Raw genomic sequence first — 22,122 nt, forward strand, 5'->3', positions numbered from 1 at the left:
CTGTGAGATACTCTCACATTTCAAAATGTTTTGGCAGTCAAAGTTAGACACATTAAAACTGCTATCACAGTGATTTTGCTGTAAGAGACTTAAGTGAAACTCTCACCATTCTCAGCACAGACCAAAACTGGGTCTGTGGGTTCTGAAGGTTTGCTTATGTTGACAGCAGTTTTAGCGATGACTCTGAACTGGTACTGCAGGTCTCTCTCCAGGCCAGTAACTGTGTACTCCTCCCTTGGACAATTCTGGCTGCTGGTGTTGCAGCGTAGCCAAATGTCTCCTGGCACTCGCATGGACTCAACATAGTAGCCAATGATCTTGCTTCCACCGTCATTCTTGGGACGGGTCCAAACCAAAGTGACAGAGTTCCTTGTGACATCCAGGATCTCAGGTTTACCTGGAGTGTCTGTAACACACATAGATAAATAAGTAGAAGTAATGAAACAAGGCTAAATGAACAAAAGAAATGCTATAATTGCTGGCAACAAACGTACCAATAGGTGTTCTGGCGGTGACAAAGTCGGTCTTCTTGCTTGGTTTACCCTGGCCTGCACGGTTTATGGCAGAGACTCTAAAAGTGTATTCCAGGCCCTCGATTAGGCCAGCGCAAGGGTACTCAGTGGTGCGGACAACTGTGTCATTGGCCTTCACCCACAGCAAGCTGTTCCTCTCCTTACGCTCAATGTAGTAACCTGTGATGGGGCTACCACCATCTGTCTCAGGTGTATCCCAGGCCACAAACATACAGTCCTTGTTGGTCTTATTAATGCGGCAATTGAGGGGCTCACTAGGAACATCTGGTGGCAACAGAAGAGAACAATAAACACTCTGGAATGACAATTCAAGCCTTGCATCATTTTGCATCTATTGCTCATCAAGGTCTGCACTGGGGACATGTTTTAGTTAAAACTTACCGAAGGGGAACTTGGCAACCATCCTGTCAGATTGAATGGGATCTGACACACCATAGCGGTTCTCAGCTCGGATGCGGAATACATACTCCTTCCCAGGAATGAGCTTTCCAAGCCTGCAACCGGTCTTTGGGCAGGAAGAAACAGCCGTTACCCAGTCACCTCTAGTCACATCACATTTCTCCACCACATAATTGGTTATGTTGCTGCCTCCATCCTCCAGTGGTTTGTTCCAAGACAGGGAGCAGGCGTCAGAGTCAATGTCACTGATTACCACAGGGCCCTCAGGAGGACCAGGGATGTCTGAAAAGCAATTGAAAAGTCAGTTGAGTTACTTTCTCCACTGCCGAATCATGTAATGTAAATAACTTGCATGTAAGTGTGGGAATAAAGACCTCTGATGATGATCTTCAGGGCTTGGACCACCTTTGCAGAGCTATTCTCAGCTACGAGGCTGTACTCTCCAGTGTCAGTCCTTGACACATCTTTGATGATAAGGACACACATATTGCCAGACTGGTGCACAGCCAGACGACTGGATGGGACTACTGCATCTTCGCCTCGCATCCACTTGCAGGTGGGGGCGGGTTTCCCAGAAACCAGTGCTTCCACTCTTAGCTTAGCTCCGGCTCTGGCACTTACTGTCTCTGGCATAACAATCTTTGGTTCCACTGCAAGTAAGGAGAGAAGAGTGTGAGCAGCTACTCCAGTAAACTGAGACCCAGCCTTGTGACTACAAAGTGATCATCTTTAGTGCCATAACTCAATATTAAAACACCATACTCTTATCATTAGAATGTATTATTTCAAAACTTCACAGCAGTTGAGTGATGATTGTAAGATACTAAAAAAATAAAAGAACTAGAAAATATAACATAATTGATTTGACACATTAATGTAGCATGACAGCTTACACATTTGTTCCTTGATCTCGATTGGCTCCCTCGTCTCCGTGAATAAGCTCATGCCCATGACGTTCTTGGCGGCCACTCTGAACTTGTACCTTTTGCCCTCCTTCAGGCCACTGATGCTGATTGTCAAACCTTTTACTGTGGTGTAAGCATTCCACAACTCCTTTTCAGGCTCTTCCTCCTCTTCCTCCTCTACTGGTGGAGGTGGAGGTGGTGGAGGTGGAGCTTCCTCTCCTTCTGCAACCTGTAGAGAGTTGAATATTGCAGATAAATGATTCATACTTCGAGCTGACTCAATGATAAGAACTGATGTAGAGCATTTTGTTAGAATTTTGTTGATCACGTGACAAACCTCCACAGGTGCAGGAGGCTCTGGAGGAGGTTTGACCTCTATATATTCAATCACATAACCATCGATCTTGGCACCACCATCCCTCATAGGCTTCACCCAGCCGATTGCGGCACTGTTCTTGGTAATCTCAAGAACCTCAATCTTTGGACAGGGATCTGGCTTACCTGAAAAAAAGGGAACCGGACATGTGTGATCAAGTGTTTCTGATGACTGATTAAAAATAAAACAGACAACTTAAACTGTGGTGTCACACTGCGTAATTATAAGATGATACGTACTGACAGGATCAGAGGCCATATAAGAAGTAGGTGTTACTGTGGGAACTCCAGGACCATATTCATTGACAGCCATGACCCTGAAGTAGTATTCAGTTCCTGAAATCAGACCAGTCACTTTGAAGGGAACCTTGTCCTTGTCTACTTCAGTCTTGACGGTTGCCCAAGTCTTGCGATCAATCTCACGCTTCTCAACAATGTAATGAGTGACTTCTTTGCCACCATTGATATCTGGAGGAGTCCAGGAGAGCATAGCTGATGTCTGTTTGATGTCTGTAGCTTCCAGATTCATAACAGGTCCAGGAGTATCTGTCAATAAAACAAGGCTTGACATTAAGATGTGGTACTTGTATTTTGATTTGATTATTTGATTGTTATTATTAACTATGACTTACCAAGAACCTGGACATTGACAAACACAGCCTTCTCTCCAGCAGTGCTCTGCACAGTCAGGCAGTATTTGCCAGAGTCATTGCGTGTGCTGTCAGGGATGACCAGGAAAGTCATGGTGTCGATAATGTCAACTTTTCCCTTCCTGACGACATTGTCGATTCCCATTCTCCTCCAAGTTACCTTGGGAGGTGGTCGGCCTCTGATGGTAGCACAAAGCCTGATGGGACAGCCGGCTCTCACTGTCAGTCCCTGTTTCAGGTTAGCATCCAAGTCAATCTCTGGTGCCTCTGTTGGAAGAAATGGTGCAAGTTTCAGCTTGATGTCACAAATACAGGTCACCTTTCAGTGTTGATAGGTGTTACACAGGACGGCATCATCACAGACATAACAGGTTAACCTCAGATACCACAAAAGCAATTTATTGTTTTTCCTCACCTAGAATCTCCCTTGGGATCACAGCACTGTCCAGGTTGCAGGGCAGGCTCATGCCCACCTGATTCTGAGCAGACACTCTGAATTCATACACAAGGTTCTCGTCGAGACTTGAGACAGTGAACTCACACACGATCAGCTGAGCTGCAACATTGCACCTCTTCCAACCATCATCTCCTTTCTTAGCAGATCCCTGCACTCTCATCTCCACAACGTAGCCGATGAGTGGAGCTCCACCATCAGATACAGGCTTGGTCCAGCCCAGGGTGACAGTGGATTTGGTGCTGTCCACGACCTTCAAGTTAGTAGGAGGTGCGGGGGGCTCTGTAAGAAGAAAGGTTTGTGAACATCAGGCCCTAGATTTTCTCTTTAGCAAAATAACACGACTTCCATCTATTAAACTTTGTTTAGCAGCAATATTCTGTAGCAGCTACAGTATCAAGTGTGTTAATTATAATAAATAAATATGTATAAAAATATGTATCAATAATTAAAATTAGAAATGTGCAAAAAGAGCAGTTACTACCTGCAATGTAAACATTATTATATGTTACATACCGACTGTGTCTTTGGCAGTGATGGCACGTGATGCCTTGCTTGGATTGCCAATTCCGATTTCATTGACAGCTTTGACTCTGTACTGGTAGTCATGAAGAGGTAGAAGTCCAGTAACTGTGAAACGAGTGGTAGGGACTGGATCTTTGATGACAGGAGACCATCTAACGGCATGCTCCTCCCTCTTCTCCAAAAGATAACCTGTGATTGGCTTGCCTCCATCTCTCTCAGGCTCTGACCACTGCACAGTCATCTCCTCCTTGGAAATCTTGGTGACTTCTGGTGCTTCAGGAGCATCAGGTACGTTGAACTGGGTACCTGCAACAATAGATCCACTCTGGACAGCAGGACCAGGACCCATCTTATTCTCAGCACGAACTCTGAAGATATACTCATTGCCTTCAATAAGGCGGGTTACTTTAGCCTTGTTGGTGATGACAGCATTGGAGTGTACTGACCAGACTCCCCTCTTGGTATCACATTTTTCAATGATGTAGTTGTAGATTTCACAGCCACCATCATCCTCTGGGATTTCCCAGGTCAGATGGCACCTGTCCGTGGTGATGTCGGAGATCTTGAGATCCCTGATGGGGCCAGGTCTGTCCATAACGTTGACCTTGGCATGAGCAGAGCACGTTCCAGCACCATTTGTGGCAGTGATAACATATTTGCCAGTATCAGTGCGCCTGGCTCCGGTAATCAGCAGCTTGGAGAAGTCAGTACCAGATTCAATCTGAAGCCTGGGGCCTTTCCTGATCTCCTCTGTACTTTCATCCTTGGTCCATTTGATGTCAGGCTGGGGTTTGCCCTTTACCATTGCCTCGATAGGAATGGAGTCTCCTGCCTTGACAACAAGGGTTCCATCCAGTTTGATCTTGATCTCAGGCTGCACGAGCAGTTCCTTAACCAGGACTTCCCCTGTGGTCACCCAGTTGCTCTCGCCTCCCTCATTCTTGGTTTGAACTCTAAACTGATAGATCTGGTTTTCGATGCACCTATCAGCCATGAAGTGGGTCTCCTTGATGGCACCCTTATGTAGCCTCTCCCACTCCTCTGCCTCCTTTGGTTTCTTCTCAACGTGATAACCCAGGTTACGACTACCACCATCATAATCTGGCTTCTTCCACTTAAGGAAGCAGAAGGTTTTACCAATCTCAGATATGTGGAAATCAATGGGTTCACCAGGCTTCTCAATGGGATCAACTGCCAGCACAGGTGTCTTGGTCTCAGTGGATGGACCAGCACCAATCTTGTTCTCAGCACTGACCCGGAAGAAGTACTCACAACCCTCAGTAAGAGGAGCCTTTATTTGACGCTTTGTGCAGTCATTGGAGACGACTGTCCAACCTCTCTGGCTGGGCTGACGGCACTCAATAACGTACTGGGTGATCTCAGTACCTCCATTGTCCTCTGGGTTCTCCCAAGACACCATGCAAGAGTTCTTTGTGACGTAAGCCACTTTCAGGTTCTGACAAGGTCCCGGTGTGTCCAGAACATTGACAATTATTGTGGCCTGTGCCTGTCCACTACTGTTCTTGGCAACAATTGCATATTTGCCATAGTCTGACCTGACTGCCTCGCTAATTACCAGTTCACACATCGGGTAGTTGTTGTTCATTTCAGTGCGTTTGTCCCGGGACAAGGCTCTGGCATCCTTGGTCCATGTGATCTCTGGATCTGGTCTGCCTTTCACCCTAGTGATCAAACTGATGATCTGACCTGCTCGGACTGTAAGAGAGTCACGGCAGGACACATCAACAACAACTTCAGGAGGCACCAAGATGTCCTTCGCCAAGATGGTCTGTGGCAGCTCTCTGGGTTCACTGTCTCCAACTTTGTTGGTGGCCCTGATGCGAATTTTGTACTCCATTCCTTCAATGAGGCCTTGCACTCTGTGAGCGCAAATCTTGATGAGGTCCTTGTTAATTCTGTCCCACTGGGCACTTCCTGTCTTCTGAATCTCAACCACATAGCCAAGAATAGGACTGCCTCCATCTCTTGTAGGTTTTGTCCAGCAAATGTCAGCATAGGATTTGCTCCAGTCCTTCAGTTTTGGATTGCCAGGGGGTCCAGGTTTGGTGATGGCACGTGTGGCTTTGACGGGGTCGGAGGTGGGAGAAGGCTCACTGACACCAGCAATGTTCTCAGCAAACACTCTGAACTCGTAGGTGTTCCCTTCAAACAGGCCTGAGACTCTGTATCTGAGGTCCAACACAGGAGTTTTGTTCACACGGATCCACTTCCCTGTCATTTCTCTGCGTTCAACCACATAGCCACTGATGGGGCTTCCTCCATCATATTCAGGCAGCTCCCACTGCACTGTCACGGCATTCTCTGTGATATCAGAACATTGAGGCAGGCCGGGGGGACCAGGAGGATTGAACATGTTCTTGGCAACAGTGGGAGGACTCTCAAGTCCAGCACCAATACCAATCTTATTCTCTGCACGGATACGAACAATGTATTCACGACCCTTTTCCAGCCTGGACACCTTGGCCTTGGTGCTGGTGCCACTGGAGCTAACGACAGACCAGGGCTCCCATGGCTTCTTCACATCCTTCTTTTCAACAACATAGTTTGTGATGGGCGTGCCTCCATCATCCTTGGGTGCTCTCCACTGGATCATCATGTAATCTGGGGTCACCTCCAAGATATTGACAGGTCCGATGGGTGGACCTGGAAGATCCAGTACTGTGACATGCAGGGCGACAGTCTTGCTGCCTGAAGGGTTAGACACAGTGAGGATGTACTCCCCAGTGTCTCCTCTCTTGCACTCAGGGATACTGAGAGTGGTTGAGGATCCAGCAGACTCAATGTGATAACGGCCTTCTGATGCAATCTCATTGCCATCTGTCATCCACTTGGCAGTGGGAATGGGAATGCCTGTCATCTTTGCAGGGAGGATAATAGTGCTGCCAGCTTTGACAACAAGACCTTCAATAAGCTTAACATCAACTTCAATAGCTGGTGGCACTGAAAGACAAAAAGAGCAACAATATTAGAGTGACAGAAGCACCACTGGCAATAAACAACTCCACAAGAACCAAGAATGTGTCTTACATGTCTTCTCCTGACAGGTGATGGGAACACTGGTGTCAGGACGGCTCACACCAATGGCGTTCTGTGACTTCACCCTAAAGCGGTAAGTCTTGCCTTCCACCAGGCCGGTGACGTGGGCGTGGTTATTGCTCACAGTCTTGAAGGTGACCCAGTCAGTCTGGCCCTCCTCTTGGTGCTCCACAATGAAGCCGGTGATTTCACTTCCACCAGTGCGGTCAGGCCACTCCCATGCCAACCACACCTCTGTCTTGTCTGCATCGGTGTGGTGCAGGTTCTTGGGTGGGCCAGGAGGATCTGATAGCATCAAGAAGGAATCATTAATAACCAATTAGCACTGGATAATGAGGAACAATTGATAATGTGTCATTTAAACGGCTCCCAGTATTTGCATTTGAGTAGAAACACTCCCATGAGGTGAGAATGCGTTTTACTCACAGAGGGGATCAATGGCCTTGATGGGTGTCTTGGTCATCACAAAGTCACTTCTGCCAAACTGGTTCTCAGCAGCCACCCTGAACAGGTACTGGATTCCTTCCATCAGGTACATGGCCATCAGACTCAGCTTCTTATTGCTTGCAGAGACAGGAACCCACTGCTCTGCAGCCACGTCCTTCTTCTGCACAATGTAGTGAGAGATGACAGCACCACCATTGTCTTCAGGAGCCTTCCATGTGAGGTAGGCAGACTCGCTGGTGATCTCAGAGACCGCCAAGTCTCTGGGAGGAGAAGGCTTATCTGGTGGAAACAAAAGTGGGTGAGTAAAATTCACAGTATTGTAGGGTTATTGTAGGGTTGTAAATTTTGATATATTCTTCTCAGAGGTGAGGCAAACAAACTATTGTTTGAGTTGGTGGACATTTTACTTACTCAGCACAAGCACAGCAACAGTGGCAGATTTCTTTCCAGCAGTGTTCTCCACAGTGAGGGTGAAGTTGCCTGAGTCTGCACGAACACACTTAGGAATGAAGACTTTGGTGCCGGCGGCAGTGACGGCAACGGTGCAGTGAGAAGGAACGTCTCCATCGTTCTTCTTCCAGCTAACGGTGGGTGTGGGCACACCCTTAATCGTGGCACTCAAGGTGATGTCAGTGCCCAACATTGCCAGGTGGTCACGTGCCATGTTGGCATCCAGCAAAAGCTCTGGTGCCTCTGTGGACACACATGGGACCAGATTACCACACTGAGCAGATTATTAAAGCCAAACACCATCTATCTATCTGCCTATCTATCTATCTATCTATCTATCTATCTATCTATCTATCTATCTATCTATCTATCTATCTATCTATCTATCTATCTATCTATCTCTCTCTCTCTCTCTCTCTCTCTCTCTCTCTCTCTCTCTCTCTCTCTCTCTCTCTCTCTCTCTCTATCTATCTATCTATCTATCTATCTATCTATCTATCTATCTATCTATCTATCTATCTATCTATCTATCTATCTATCCATCCATCCATCCATCCATCCATCCATCCATCCATCCATCCATCCATCCATCCATCCATCCATCCATCCATCCATCCATCCATCTATCTATCTATCCATCCATCCATTTAAAAACAGTAGAAGTACAAGTCATTACCCAGTCTGTCGTGGACTTTGATGTTCTGTTTGACGTAGGACGGGTCAGATCTGCCGGCAGCGTTGACAGTGAAGATCCTGAAGGTGTACTCTTGTCCATCAGTCAGGCCTGTCACCACGTAATGGAGGTCAGGGCACTGCTCTGGAGTCTCGTTGGCCTGAGTCCACTCCACGGCGCCGGGCTTCTGGTACTCAACGATGTAGCCAAAGATCCGGCCTTTGCCGTCGTGGCGAGGCATCTGCCACTTCAGGCTGACGGTGTCCTTGGTCTTGTCATAGGCCTCAGGGGTGACTGGGGGGCTGGGCCGCACTGTGAGGATAGAGTATCGAGACTATAGTCAGTTACTTGGCCACTCTGAAATTTAATCTGGTGACCTGAGTGGTAAAGACAGTCACAGATAATATTTATCATTATATTTGACCCCAATGAAAACAATAAATTATAACGTCAGTTGTATAGCATCTTCTACTGCAACCTGTGCATTTTCAGTGAAATTACAAAGCTATGCTAATACTTCATTTTGAATCTAGTCTACATTATCAAATACCATCTCATCCCATCCATCTGATACCTTTTATTTTTGCCTGATAAAACGGAGTAAAAGGTACAAATAGTAAAATAAAATATTAATACTTCATGTGAATTCAATTTCCTGGTCATTTGGAAACAAACTGCTGAATGATATAATATAATAAGGATAGTAATAGTAATAATGATAATGAAAATGAAACTTTGTTATACTGACCAATAGGATCTTTTGCAAGAATGGGTTTGGAGGGTTCACTGGGGTCTCCGGTTCCCAGCTCGTTCTCAGCCATCACCCTGAACTCGTACTGGCAGCCCTCCACCAGGTCCTGGACTCGGTACTGAGTGGCCGGGTACAGCGGGTCTCTGGTGACTCTGGACCACCTCTTGGCTGTGGGCTCCTTCTTCTCCAGGATGTAGTTGGTGATGGGCTTCCCACCGTCACGAGGGCGGTTCCACAGCACCAGGGCGTTGGTGCCGTACACCTCCCGGACTGTGGGCATCTCAGGGGCCTCGGGGACTCCTGCAGAAGGGGAAAACCTGGTTATCTAAACCGTTTCACAATCCACCGTTGTACAGGAAATATTTGGTAACACTTTACGTGAATAGGTATTCATAAGATTGACACTGTCATAACCATGACATAACAGCTGTCATAAACATCAATGAATACTTATGACAGCTGTCGTTAAGTGTCATTCGGTAAGTTATGTCACTTTTGATGCAAAGTTGACATTATTTGAGATGTTTTTGTTCTGACAACTTGACATCATTTTTAATGTTTGGCAATTAGGTCTGCTATGACAGTTTAAATTGTCTTTATGTCAAGTTGTCAGAACAAAAACATCTCAAATAATGTCAACTTTGCATCAAAAGTGACATAACTTACCGAATGACACTTAACGACAGCTGTCATAAGTATTCATTGATGTTTATGACAGCTGTTATGTCATGGTTATGACAGTGTCATGTCAATCTTATGAATACCTATTCAAGTGTTACGATATATGTAGTCAAATGAGTAGATGTGTTTGAATGTGTGAGTAGAGCGTACTGAAGAGATCCTTGGCTCTCATTTCCTCAGACTCCAGTGGGTCGCTGATGCCATACATGTTCTCAGCAGAGATTCTCATGATGTACTCTCTGCCCTCGGTCAGCTTGGGGATCTGGGAGGAAAAAAAAATAGCTGACGACTTTCTCCAACAAAACACTTCTGAAGCTCTGAGGCAGCAACAGCTGACTAGAACTCAAACTAAACTCATCCAAACTACACAAAATTCAAAATCTTACCAGGAATATTTGTCTTATTTCTAGTCAAAATGTAATTTCCAGTCAAAACAAATGTAATTCTACTTAAAATAAGACTCATCACATAAAAAGCAGCTTGTTTTTAGACACTTTTTACTTCTTTAAAGCAGATTTTCACTTGAAATAAGTAGAAAAATCTGATAGTGGAGCAAGTTTTTCTTTCTTATTACAAGCACAAAAAACTTGCTTTCACTGGCAGATTTGTCTACTTATTTCAAGTGAAATTTTTTTTGAAACAAGTGAGAATGATCTAAAAACAAGTTCATTGTTAGGTGATGAGTCTTATTTTAAGTGAAAAGAGTTTAGTTTTCACTAGAAATGAAACAAATATTCTTGGAAAGATTTTGAGTTTTTGCAGTGTATCTGAACCCACCTTGCATGTGGTCTTGGTTGTGGCTGATGTCACTGTGGTCCAGAGGTCTCTGTTGGTGTCTCTCTTCTCGATGATGTAGTTGGACACGTCCACACCTCCACTGTCCAGAGGAGGCTTCCAGGAGATCACCATGTACTCCCTGTGCACCTCGTCGAACACGACCGGGCCGACTGGAGGAGTTGGACGGTCTGTAGGGAGGAGGGTGTGAGTTGTGAGTCAAAATCTTACCAAGAAAATTTGTCTTATTTCTAGTCAAAATGTCATTTCTAGTCAAAATAAATCTAATTATACTTAAAATAAGACTCATCACATTAAAAAGCAGCTTGTTTCTAGACACTTTTTACTTTTTTCAAGCAAATTTTCAACCTGAAATAAGTAGAAAAATCTGATAGTGGAGCAAGTTTTTCTTTCTTATTACAAGCACAAAAAACTTTTTCTACTTATTTCAAGTGAAAATTAGTTTGAAACAAGTGAAAATGATCTAAAAACAAGTGGATTTTTAGGTGATGAGTCTTATTTTAAGTGGAAAGAGATTAGTTTTGACTAGAAATGAGACATTTTTACAAGAAATAAGTCAAATATTCTTGGAAAGATTTTGAGTTTTTGCAGTGTTGCTGTTCTACATCAGTCATTTAGTCGCTGCAGCTTCACTGTGTCTTCTCCTGATAACATCAATTCATATGAAACACAATAGTCCGTCTTCGTACCGACAACTATGATGTTGCAGACTCCCTTCCTGGACCCGGTGCTGTTCTCCACCACCACCACGTATCTGCCGCTGTGCTCGCGCTCGGCCTTCATCAGGCCCAGCGACATGGTGGTCAGCGTGTTCTTGAACATGACGTGTTTGTCGGCCTTCAGCTCATTGTCGTCTCTGTACCACATGATGGATGGAGAGGGTTTGCCGGTGTAGCGGCCCTGCAGCAGGCAGCTCTCGCCCACGCGGATGATGATCTTATCGCGGAAGTCGAGCTCGATGGTCGGTGGCTCTGCAGGTGCAGAAAATAAAGACACATTAGATGAAATGACACACAAAGTAGATTCTGACTGTTTCCATTTCTGATTCTACTGTGATAAAGCATATACTGTTTTTAACTAGGCTTGTTACATGAACAAATTATGGCTGAGATGTAATTTCTACGTCTACACTGGAAACAAAAGAATAAAGGCCTGGTGTATAAAGGGAAACACTGCAAAAACTCTACATCTTTCCAAGAATATTTGTCTTATTTCTTGTCAAAATGTCTCATTTCTAGTCAAAACTAATCTCTTTCCACTTAAAATAAGACTCATCACCTAAAAATGAACTTGTTTTTAGATCATTTCCACTTGTTTCAAACTAATTTTCAATTGAAATAAGTAGAAAAATCTGCCAGTGAAAGCAAGTTTTTTGTGCTTGTAATAAGAAAGAAAAACTTGCTCCACTATCAGATTTTTCTACTTATTTCAAGTGGAAAATTTGCTTGAAAAAATAAAAAAGTGTCTAAAAACAAGTTACTTTTTAAAATGTGACGAGTCTTATTTTAAGTATAATTAGATTTATTTTGACTAGAAATGACATTTTGACTAGAAATAAGACAAATATTCTTGGTAAGATTTTGAATTTTTGCAGTGGGAAACACTGTATATACCAGGCCTTTTCCTGTTCCAGCTTCCACATCTTTCTCTACCTGACTGTTTCTGTGAGTAAAATATTTCTATCCCACTGAAAGAGAGCAGCCAGCTTGTTGTGGTGATGCGTGCTCTGCTCACCCAGTTCATCCTTGCAGGTGATTGGTTTGGTGGAGAACGATGGTTTGCTGGGTCCGACCTCGTTGACGGCGATGACCCTGAACTCGTAGGTGTCCCCCTCTCTCAGACCGTCGTAGGTGTACTTCCTGTCCATCAGCTTCTCCTTGGTCAGTCTGGTGTACTTGTCTTTGCCGATCATACGTGCCTCCAGGATGTACATGATGATCTCCGAGCCGCCGTCGAACTTGGGGGCCTTCCAGGTGACGCTGATCAAGTCCTTGGTGACTCTGGTGACCTCCAGCTCCTCCGGGCGGTCCGGCACACCTGACACAAAGACAGAGTTTTCATTTAATGGTATAAAAAGAAAAACAAAGGAAGATCCTAGCTAGTCCTGTCTTTATCTTGATAGACTTTGACCTCCAAAGGTCAGTGGTCTCAGTGTTTGGTTAAATTTCACATAGATAATCTCACTAGCAAACTTAGACAAAAAATTGGCTTCTTTTTCAGAAATAAATCAATTTTCCCTATGATCTGCAGAAAGAGGATTGTTGAAGCTGTCTTTATGCCAGTGTTGGACTATGGTGATATTATTTATAGGAATGCTGCCCCTTCAACTCTGTCACCTCTAGATGTGGTCTATCACTCTGCTCTTAGATTCATGACCGGCCATAGTTATAGCACTCATCATTGTTAATCTGTACACAAAAGTAGGTTGGTCTTCCCTGTCAGAAAGACGCAACAATCACTGGCATCTCTTCATCTTTAAAGCCATTACTGAAAAACTCCCACCAGACATTACAACACTGTTAGATTTAAATCAAGGTTCATATTCAACTGGCTTACTTTTAAAGTCCCCTGGGTACAAACTGAACTTGGTAAATCTGCATTTTGCTATGATGCCCCTGTACTGCCTCCTGGAACCATCTTCTACTCACACTTAAAATCAATGCTCCTCCATCCCATCAACATTATAAAAATATCATCTCAAACCTCTTTACCACAGTCTGGAACTGTTTTTAAATTTTGTAATGAATCAGATGTATTTAACTTTTGTAACTGTGTTTTATCCTCTGCTGTGCATTGTGTTTCGCTTTGAATATCGCTGTGATCTCGACGACATTGCAAATGAGGGTAAAACCTCACACTGCAAAAACCCCAAATCTTTCCAAGAATATTTGTCTTATTTCTTGTCAAAAATGTCTAATCTTTACTCAATACTAACCTATTTCCACTTAAAATAAGACTCATCACCTAAAAATTAACTTGTTTTTAGATCATTTTCACTTGTTTCAAACTAATTTTCACTTGAAATAAGTAGAAAAATCTGCCAGTGAAAGCAGGTTTTTTGTGCTTGTAATAAGAAAGAAAAACTTGCTCCACTGTCGGATTTTTCTACTTATTTCAAGTGAAAATCTGCTTGAAAGAAGTAAAAAAGTGTCTAAAAACAAACTACTTTTAATGTGATGAGTCTTATTTTAAGCATAATGAGATTGTTTCGACTAGAAATAAGACAAATGTTCTTGGTAAGATTTTGAGTTTTTGCAGTGCAATGTCCTTTCGAGAATAAATAAAGGTTTGAATGAATGAATGAAAGCGAACTCACTGATGGGCTCCTTGACCACGAGTTCGCACGCGGTGGCCATGAAGGGCCCGAGGCCGATGGCGTTCTCGGCGGCCACCCTGAAGAAGTAGGACTTTCCGATGGTGAGTCCGTGAACCACGGCGTTCTGCCTGCTGGCGGTGAAGGAGACCGAGGTCCAGGCCTTCCGCTCCGCCTCGCGCTTCTCCACCAGGTAGTTGCTGATGGGAGAGCCGCCGTCGTTCTCGGGGAAGAACCAGTTGAGCTTGCAGGAGTCGCTGCTCAGGTTCTCGGCGGTGAAGGGGATCCCCACGGGTCCGGGGACGTCTAAAGGGACAACACAACTGGGTTTAGTAGAAAGAAATTACATATTTTAAACTGATCTCATTTGTCTACACTGCAAAAATTCAAATCTTACCAAGAATATTTGTCTTATTTCTAGTCAATATAAATCTAATTTTACTTAAAATAAGACTCATCACATTTAAAAAGCAGCTTGTTTTTAGACACTTTTTTTTAATTTTTTCAAGCAAATTTTCCACTTGAAATAAGTAGAAAAATCTGATAGTGGAGCAAGTTTTTCTTTCTTATTACAAGCTCAAACAACTTGCTTTCACTGGCAGATTTTTCTACTTATTTCAAGTGAGAATTAGTTTGAAACAAGTGAAAATGATCTAAAAACAAGTTAATTTTAGGTGATGAGTCTTATTTTAAGTGGAAAGAGATTAGTTTTGACTAGAAATGAGACATTTTGACAAGAAATAAGACAAAGATTCTTGGAAATATTCAGAGTTTTTGCAGTCTAAAGACATATTTATCTTTCTGACAACAATATCTCACCCAGAACTTCCACTGTGATGTTCTTGGTCTTCTCCCCTCCGGCGTTCTTGGCGGTCAGGGTGTAGACTCCCAGGTGTTTCCGGGCGCAGGGTTTGATGACCAGAGAGGAGCTGATGGCCGTGGTCTCCACCTGAGCCTCGGGCGGCAGAGCGGCTCCGTCTCTGCTCCACGTCACCTCGGGAGCCGGCTGGCCCGACACGTAGGCGATGATGCGGATCACACCGCCCGCATGGACCACCATCCTCTCCTTCACCGAGGCATCCAGATCCACCTCGGGAGCAACTGAAAGGAAGGAAGAACCTCAATATTACTGTCTGCTCACTCAAAAGAGACTAGACTGATGGATGGTGGCCGCAATATTTTTTTTCGTAGGATGAGTCCGGGAAAGTCCCGCCTTTCCCGCCGTTCCCGCCTCTGATTGGCTAGATGGGCTCCAATTTCGACTCTGATTGGCTAGAGGGGCTCTCGCCTGATTGGTTGTTTGTTTTGGCTGTGAAACGGCTGTGAAAGGCAGGCTGTCAGCAAAGTGTGATAAGTGCCTAGATCTACCTGGTCTCTCTCTACTTATCTGGCCTGTCTAGCCTCTACCTGCTCTTTCTACTAAACTTAACCAACTCCATTCTTCATTGTCTAAACCCAACCAACGGCACAATTACACTTCTCACTCAAACTCAAAATGTAAACTTGGAATATAAATTTAAAAGCTAAATTTTTCGGAATGTAAAACCAGCGGGGATCGAACTGGGATTCACCACACCGCAGGCGAAAATGCAAACCGCTTCGCCTTCAGTTTGTGTATATTTTAGTTTACTACAGTACTGTTGTGTGATGACGTTACACGGCCAAATCAAATAACCAATCAGAGGCGGGGAAGGCGGGACTTTCCCAGACCTATCCTACGAAAAAATATATTGCGATGGTGGCCACAGGAAGGAATAAAGACTTTCAGAAGGACTTACTGGTTCTGTCTTTGACCTCCAGCACCTCTGGGACTTCGCCCGGTTCGCTGTTTCCGGCAGCGTTGAAGGCGAGAACCCTGAACCGGTACTTGCCACCGGTCTTCAGACCAGTGATCACGAAGCGGGTGCCACGGATCTCGATCTCCTTGGCCTGAAAAACACAAACGCTCAGGTTCCTCTCCAGCAGATCTCTCTCTAAAACCACGTTTTGTATCTGAGTCAGCAACAATGTCAAAGATCCACTGTGAGGGAGACTAAGACTTGTTGGTTAATAACAAACTACTGTTTGTCCAGGAGAGTATTAAGACTTATTGTACACGGCCTGTTGCACTCATCCCAGTGGATTAACACTAGAAGGGCCAGAATTCCAAACCTACTAGAACGGCCACAAGCGGTCAAAATGACCGTTTGATTCAAAACCCTGTCATCTCTCACAAAAAATACGAAATTGAAAAATTCATTAATTTATTGTGTTGTGATATCGTTTTAAAACAACATAACACCAACATATATATCTCTAGAATGTAACAACTTCTCGGTCATGAGAATGACCGCATATGGCCGAAATAGGTCAAAGTGACCATATTTTCTTTGCCTTTTGTGTGATTTACTTAAAAAACATTTTGAATTAAAATACAGACACTTTTAGGAAAAGTCAGGTAGCAGCAAGATTGTATGTTTTTTTTCAACAAAGTTATTGCACATATAAATGTCAAAAAGGTCAAAATGACCGCCGTGGCCGTTCTAGTGTTAAAATAATATTGGAAGACATGTATTTTGTAGGGTAAGTGGATATCGGGACGCTTCCCCTCACCTTGACCCAGGCCTCGGTGCCTTCCTCCTTGTACTCCACCCAGTAGCCCATGATCTTGGAGCCTCCGTCTTTCAGAGGAGGAATCCATTCCAGGTCCACGGTGGACTTGGTCCAATCAGAAACCTTGGGGGTCGGAGGAGAAGGCGGGGCTGCAGGAGAGAATGACAAGCAGTCAACTTCGTGCTCTGTGTCTCTACACTGCAAAAACTCAAAATCTTTCCAAGAATATTTGTCTTATTTCTTGTCAAAATGTCTCATTTCTAGTCAAAACTAATCTCTTTCTACTTAAAATAAGACTCATCACCTAAAAATTAACTTGTTTTTAGATCATTTTCACTTGTTTCAAACTAATTTTCACTTGAAATAAGTAGAAAAAGTTTTTTGTGCTTGTAATAAGAACGAAAAACTTGCTCCACTATCAGATTTTTCTACTTATTTCAAGTGAAAATCTGCTTGAAAGAAGTAAAAAGTGTCTAAAAACAAGCTGCTTTTTAATGTGATGAGTCTTATTTTAAGTAGAATGAGATTAGTTTTGAAATAAGAGAAATATTCTTGGTAAGGTACTGAGTTTTTGCAGTGTTTAAATGATAAACTGTGTGTGATTTCAGGATTTAGGTCTCACAGATGGGGTCTCTGGCGAAGATGGGGTCTGTAGGGGGGCTGGCGAGGCCGGGTCCGGCGGCGTTGATGGCGTAGACTCTGAACAGGTACTGGGAGCCCTCGATGAGGCCGCTCACCACGAAGGACTCGCCCATGCCCATGGGCCGGATGGGGTCTCGGGTGACGCGGGTCCAGCGCTTGCCCGTGGTCTCTTTGCGCTCCAGCCAGTAGCCGGTGATGGGCGTGCCGCCGTCGTCCTCGGGCTCCTCCCAGTTCACCGTCATGGAGTCCATGGTGATGTTGGTGACTGTCGGCTTCTCACACTGACCGGGGACGGCTGCAGAGAGAACGGACAGGAGGAAGTGTCAGAAGGTTTGAGAAGCAACTGACCCATCGCTGCTCAGCTGAGCCCTTCACACACACGTTCTCAGTCAGCAGCTTAATGCACAGCAGTGTGAAGGATGTAGGTTTACGTATAAATGCTGTAAACAGTAGGGCTGGGACGATATGCTTTTCTCTTCTACGATTTTTTGGATGGCAATTCGACTCAAATTGCGATTCTACGATATTGCCGATTCTCTCGATTTTTAGTCTGCATTTTTAACATTTATCTGCACACAAATACTGTAGAAGCCAATCAATTAACATTATAAAGTGAACTTAAACCCTTTTCAAAACCTGTACTCTGTATGTAAAAAAGGCGAACAAATGCACATTGCACAATATAAAAAAAAAAAAAAAAATCAATTTTTGACGATTTTTAAATCGATTTTTTTTTCAAAATTCGATTTTTTTTTCTTCCAAAAATCGATTTTTTTCTTCTTCTCAAAAATCATTTTTTTTTTAATGTTTTTTTAATATTGTGCAATGTGCATTTGTTCGCCTTTTTTACATACAGAGAGTACAGGTTTTGAAAAGGGTTTAAGTTCACTTTATAATGGAGTATGTTAATTTATAGGCTCCTACAGTGTTTGTGTGCAGATAAATGTTAAAAACGCAGACTAAAAATCGAGAGAATCGGCAATATCATAGAATCTTAATTTAAATCGAATCGCCATCCAAAAAATCGTAGAAGAATCGAATCGGGAGAAAAGCATATCGTCCCAGCCCTAGTAAATAGGCTGTAATATGGAGACTCACTGTAGAGGTTGCGGGCGATCTCGGGGTCGCTGTCCAGCGGATCACCGACTCCGTACTTGTTCTGGGCCATGATGCGGAACACGTACTCGTGCCCCTCCATCAGGTTCTCCACCGTCCACATGCGCTCCTTGGGCTCGTTGGTGACGATCACCCAGGTCTTCCTGTTGGCCACCCGTCTCCAGATGACGTAGTTGGTGACTTTGGAGCCGCCGTCGTCTTTGGGCGGCAGCCAGGAGAGCGTGATCCTCTCGGCTCCGATCTCCTCGAACTTGATGGGAGCAGAGGGAGGACCGGGTCGACCTGAGGAACACAGAGGAGCAACGTGTTTAGAAATGTCCTCTGTCTTCTCAGTGATCAGTAATAGCATTTTTTGTGGTGTTTATATTGATCAGACTCTTAAACCTACACTGCAAAAACTCAAAATCTTACCAAGAATATTTGTCTTATTTCTAGTCAAAACAAATCTCATTCTACTTAAAATAAGACTCATCACATAAAAAGCAGCTTGTTTTTAGACACTTTTTACTTCTTTCAAGCTGATTTTCACTTGAAATAAGTAGAAAAATCTGATAGTGGAGCAGAAACTGCCAAAGCAATGTTGAAAAGGCTAATGCTAAAGCTGAAACATATAACTTGTAGTATGAGATGGATGTCTTTTAAAGGTAAAAAGCAGTAGAAATGCTAAAGGGAGAAGAAAACATTGAAATCCTGCATGTTTAAATGTAATGGTTGAATAGTTGAAATCTGCAGATTTTTCTACTTATTTCAAGTGAAAATTAGTTTGAAATTTTTAGGTGATGAGTCTTATTTTAAGTGGAAAGAGATTAGTTTTGACTAGAAATGAGACATTTTGACAAGAAATAGGACAAATATTCTTGGAAAGATGTAGAGTTTTTGCAGTGTGATGCTAGCGGTCAGCTGTGTTCGTACCCAGCACGTTGAGCCTCATCTCCTTGGAGGCTTTGCCGAGGCTGTTGGAGGCCACCAGCGTGTAGAGGCCGGTGTCGGGACGTTTGCCCTGCTGGATGAGCAGCGAGCAGGTGTCGTCCGACACGATCTTGTTGATGTGCTCGTCGTATTGGACCTCCACCTTGCTGTCAGACTTGTGGGGCGGGGCCTTGTACCAGGTGAGCGTGGGGAACGGACAGCCGCGGACCTTGGCCACGATGCTGATGTCAGAGCCCTGCTCCACCTCCATGAACTCCTTCAGCTCGATGGACGGAGCGCCTGCAAGACAAGGGAGAGGGGAAAGAGTCGTCTTCTTTCTGTTGCTGTTTGATTAGAGCAAGAATAGACCCAATCTCCTTGTTGTTTACATTCTACTTCCGGGTAGAAAACCAGCACGCAATTTGAACGAGATCAATAGTAACGAACGAGAGTTTAGCTATATATCTTATTTTTACGCCCTATCACCGTTTAGACAAATCTGAAATGATTGAAGAAACATTACTATTTCTGTGTGTGTGTTTTGTGTTGCTATGTGTTGTATTTATTCAGTTTGGGGGAATCACAGTCTCTAGAAAGTATCAGTGGCTCAGCTGACAGGGACAGCTAACGGTAGCTAAGCTAAGCTAACACCAGGACGTCAGCTGTTAAAACCCTCCCGTTGTGGGACACAACATGAAACTACTCCAGTTAGCTCAGTCATGTTGGAACTCAGATATCCGCTGGAGAAAATATTTTTTCATGGAGCGTTTATTGAGTCACTGAGTTATTAAAGTTAAACAGGTAGCTAACCGTTAGCCCGGCTAATCTCTGATAACCATGACTAATTACAAAAATGTGAACACAGAAATAGTAATGTTTGTCCAATCATTGGTTTTATAAACTTTACAAACATCAGATTAGTCTAAACGGTGATATAGTGACGTGAAAAATGAAATATATATAGTGAAACTCTCGTCCGTCACTATTGTTCTCATGCTGGTTTTCTACCCGGGAGTAGTTGTAAACAACAAGGAGATTCGTCCTATGATGACCTGAGATTAGAAACCTGCAGTCCAAACTTTGCTAAAACCTTGAGGCATCCCACTCTGTAGTCCCTAAACACTGCATCCTACATCTCCCCTAATGCAACTCTAGGTCTTTCAGAGAGTTTTTAGTCTTACAGGTCTGGTCCTGGATGATGATGGGTCCGACGGTGGATGAGGGTCGGCTTTGTCCGGCCTCGTTCCACGCCGTCACTCTGAACTCGTACTCGTCTCCCTCAGTCAGGTCTTCCACTATGAAGCTTGTGGTGTCCACATCTCTCCTGTTGCACCTGCCAGACAGGACAGAGGGTTGAATTCCGCCCCAACCGACCGACACATCAGAGACACAGATAGTGCTAGCATCCCACTGTTGGTTTACAGTAGGGGTGTGCATTGGCACTGCCCTCACGATTCAATTCGATTACGATTCACCAGGTAATGATTCTACGATGCATTGCGATGCATCAAAATTCTACTGCACACAACACGGCAAATATTTCATCAGTCATGAGATATTGAACAACAGATTTTATCGGCTGCTATGTGTGTATTATCACTCTCCTGTATCTTTGACATAAATGTCATTAAATACAACAAAATCGAATGGTACAGGGTATTGGATATGGCATTTTCAACATTTAAAACATATATATCACTTCTAGAGCTGCCCCCAAAAAGTCGACCAAGTACTGGTCGACCAAAACATCATTAGCGGACCAAAATTTCATTGGTCGATTGGTCGCAGGAAAAAACAAACAAACCTTTGGAGCCGTGTCTTGTCAATATTAACTCAAAATCAATATAACTGAACTATATGAAAGACTATGGGGCTTTTATTTTGAAGGGCCAGATACAGGATACACTGCTACTGCTGGTGCTGCCGCTTAGCATGTAGCTACTAGCTACTACAGGCTGCGCATGTCGTTGCTCCGGAAATGCCCCCGGAGGTAATTGAAACTTCACAACTTTATTTGAGGCCAGAAAATAAACAGTGACACAATAATCGATTATGACACGTTGCCGCATCGATGCTGAATCGTGCATGTCCCGCATTGCAATGCATCGCCGAATCGATTATTGTTGACACCCCTAGTTTACAGTGACAAATGCACAATGACTCCATACAGTGAGACTGAGTTAATAAGTGGATCAATGGAGACCTTACCTCCTCCACGACTCCTTCTGAGTGCTGCTGGCCGCCCAGCAGAGCAGGTCCACGCTGTAGTGGGTGACGGGCGAACCGCCGTCGTTCTTCGGAGCCTTCCATGTCAGAGTCACGGTGCCCTTCCTCACGTTCTGGATCTTCAGCCTGGCGGGGGGGTCGGGAGGATCTGCAAACACCACGGATAAAATATCAGTTCTCATCCTGAGGATCATGACCTTTAATTATAGAAACCACCGTCACACTGATTCTTTCTGAGGTGGGTGAAGATGAAGAAACATACGGATGGGATCTCTGGCTTTGGCCCCCTCAGTGGTGTCCACGAAGGGTGAGAACCCGAAGCGGTTCTCTGCGCGGATACGGAACAGGTATTCCTCACCGCCGATGAGGTCTGGGATCACCAGAGACTGGCTGGCACAGGCCGTGTTCACCTGAGGGAAAGAGACCGGGGTCAGACAGCAGGGTTAGGGTTGTTGTCTTCCTACAGGTTAGAACCAAGGGGGCAGTCGTCGGTCTGAGAAGTGAAGTCACTTCCTCGTTCAACAAACTGCAATCCCCTCTTCTTCCTCTGGGGGCTGGTGTCAGAAAGCAGCATTCTCCATAGACCCCCATGTTAAAATCACCCACTTTACATCCTCAGTAAACATGTT

The 22,122-nt window shown here is 44.2% G+C and overlaps 1 protein-coding gene across 1 annotated transcript in view; it reads right to left on the reverse strand.

Annotated features, from left to right (window-relative positions):
- The window catches only part of LOC311004175 (titin-like), a 239,473-nt gene that overhangs the window by 50,362 nt on the left and 166,989 nt on the right, over positions 1-22,122 (reverse strand). Inside the window, exons 154-182 of the mRNA XM_083996121.1 lie at positions 21,756-21,903; positions 21,476-21,641; positions 20,449-20,600; positions 19,271-19,567; positions 18,341-18,640; positions 17,223-17,537; positions 16,601-16,749; positions 15,787-15,937; positions 14,828-15,109; positions 14,012-14,314; positions 12,430-12,732; positions 11,385-11,666; positions 10,678-10,865; positions 10,051-10,162; positions 9,217-9,519; positions 8,472-8,780; positions 7,757-8,038; positions 7,325-7,624; positions 6,890-7,183; positions 3,833-6,802; positions 3,278-3,598; positions 2,845-3,129; positions 2,453-2,758; positions 2,175-2,338; positions 1,826-2,066; positions 1,307-1,582; positions 915-1,214; positions 495-797; positions 107-406 (exon numbers count right to left, since the gene is read on the reverse strand). Coding sequence (XP_083852247.1) covers positions 107-406; positions 495-797; positions 915-1,214; positions 1,307-1,582; positions 1,826-2,066; positions 2,175-2,338; positions 2,453-2,758; positions 2,845-3,129; positions 3,278-3,598; positions 3,833-6,802; positions 6,890-7,183; positions 7,325-7,624; positions 7,757-8,038; positions 8,472-8,780; positions 9,217-9,519; positions 10,051-10,162; positions 10,678-10,865; positions 11,385-11,666; positions 12,430-12,732; positions 14,012-14,314; positions 14,828-15,109; positions 15,787-15,937; positions 16,601-16,749; positions 17,223-17,537; positions 18,341-18,640; positions 19,271-19,567; positions 20,449-20,600; positions 21,476-21,641; positions 21,756-21,903 — 10,102 coding nt within the window. The remainder of the gene's footprint in view (positions 1-106; positions 407-494; positions 798-914; positions 1,215-1,306; positions 1,583-1,825; positions 2,067-2,174; positions 2,339-2,452; positions 2,759-2,844; positions 3,130-3,277; positions 3,599-3,832; positions 6,803-6,889; positions 7,184-7,324; positions 7,625-7,756; positions 8,039-8,471; positions 8,781-9,216; positions 9,520-10,050; positions 10,163-10,677; positions 10,866-11,384; positions 11,667-12,429; positions 12,733-14,011; positions 14,315-14,827; positions 15,110-15,786; positions 15,938-16,600; positions 16,750-17,222; positions 17,538-18,340; positions 18,641-19,270; positions 19,568-20,448; positions 20,601-21,475; positions 21,642-21,755; positions 21,904-22,122) is intronic.

This window comes from Trachurus trachurus (assembly GCF_905171665.1).
Source record: "Trachurus trachurus genome assembly, chromosome: 21".
Lineage (NCBI taxonomy): Eukaryota > Metazoa > Chordata > Actinopteri > Carangiformes > Carangidae > Trachurus > Trachurus trachurus.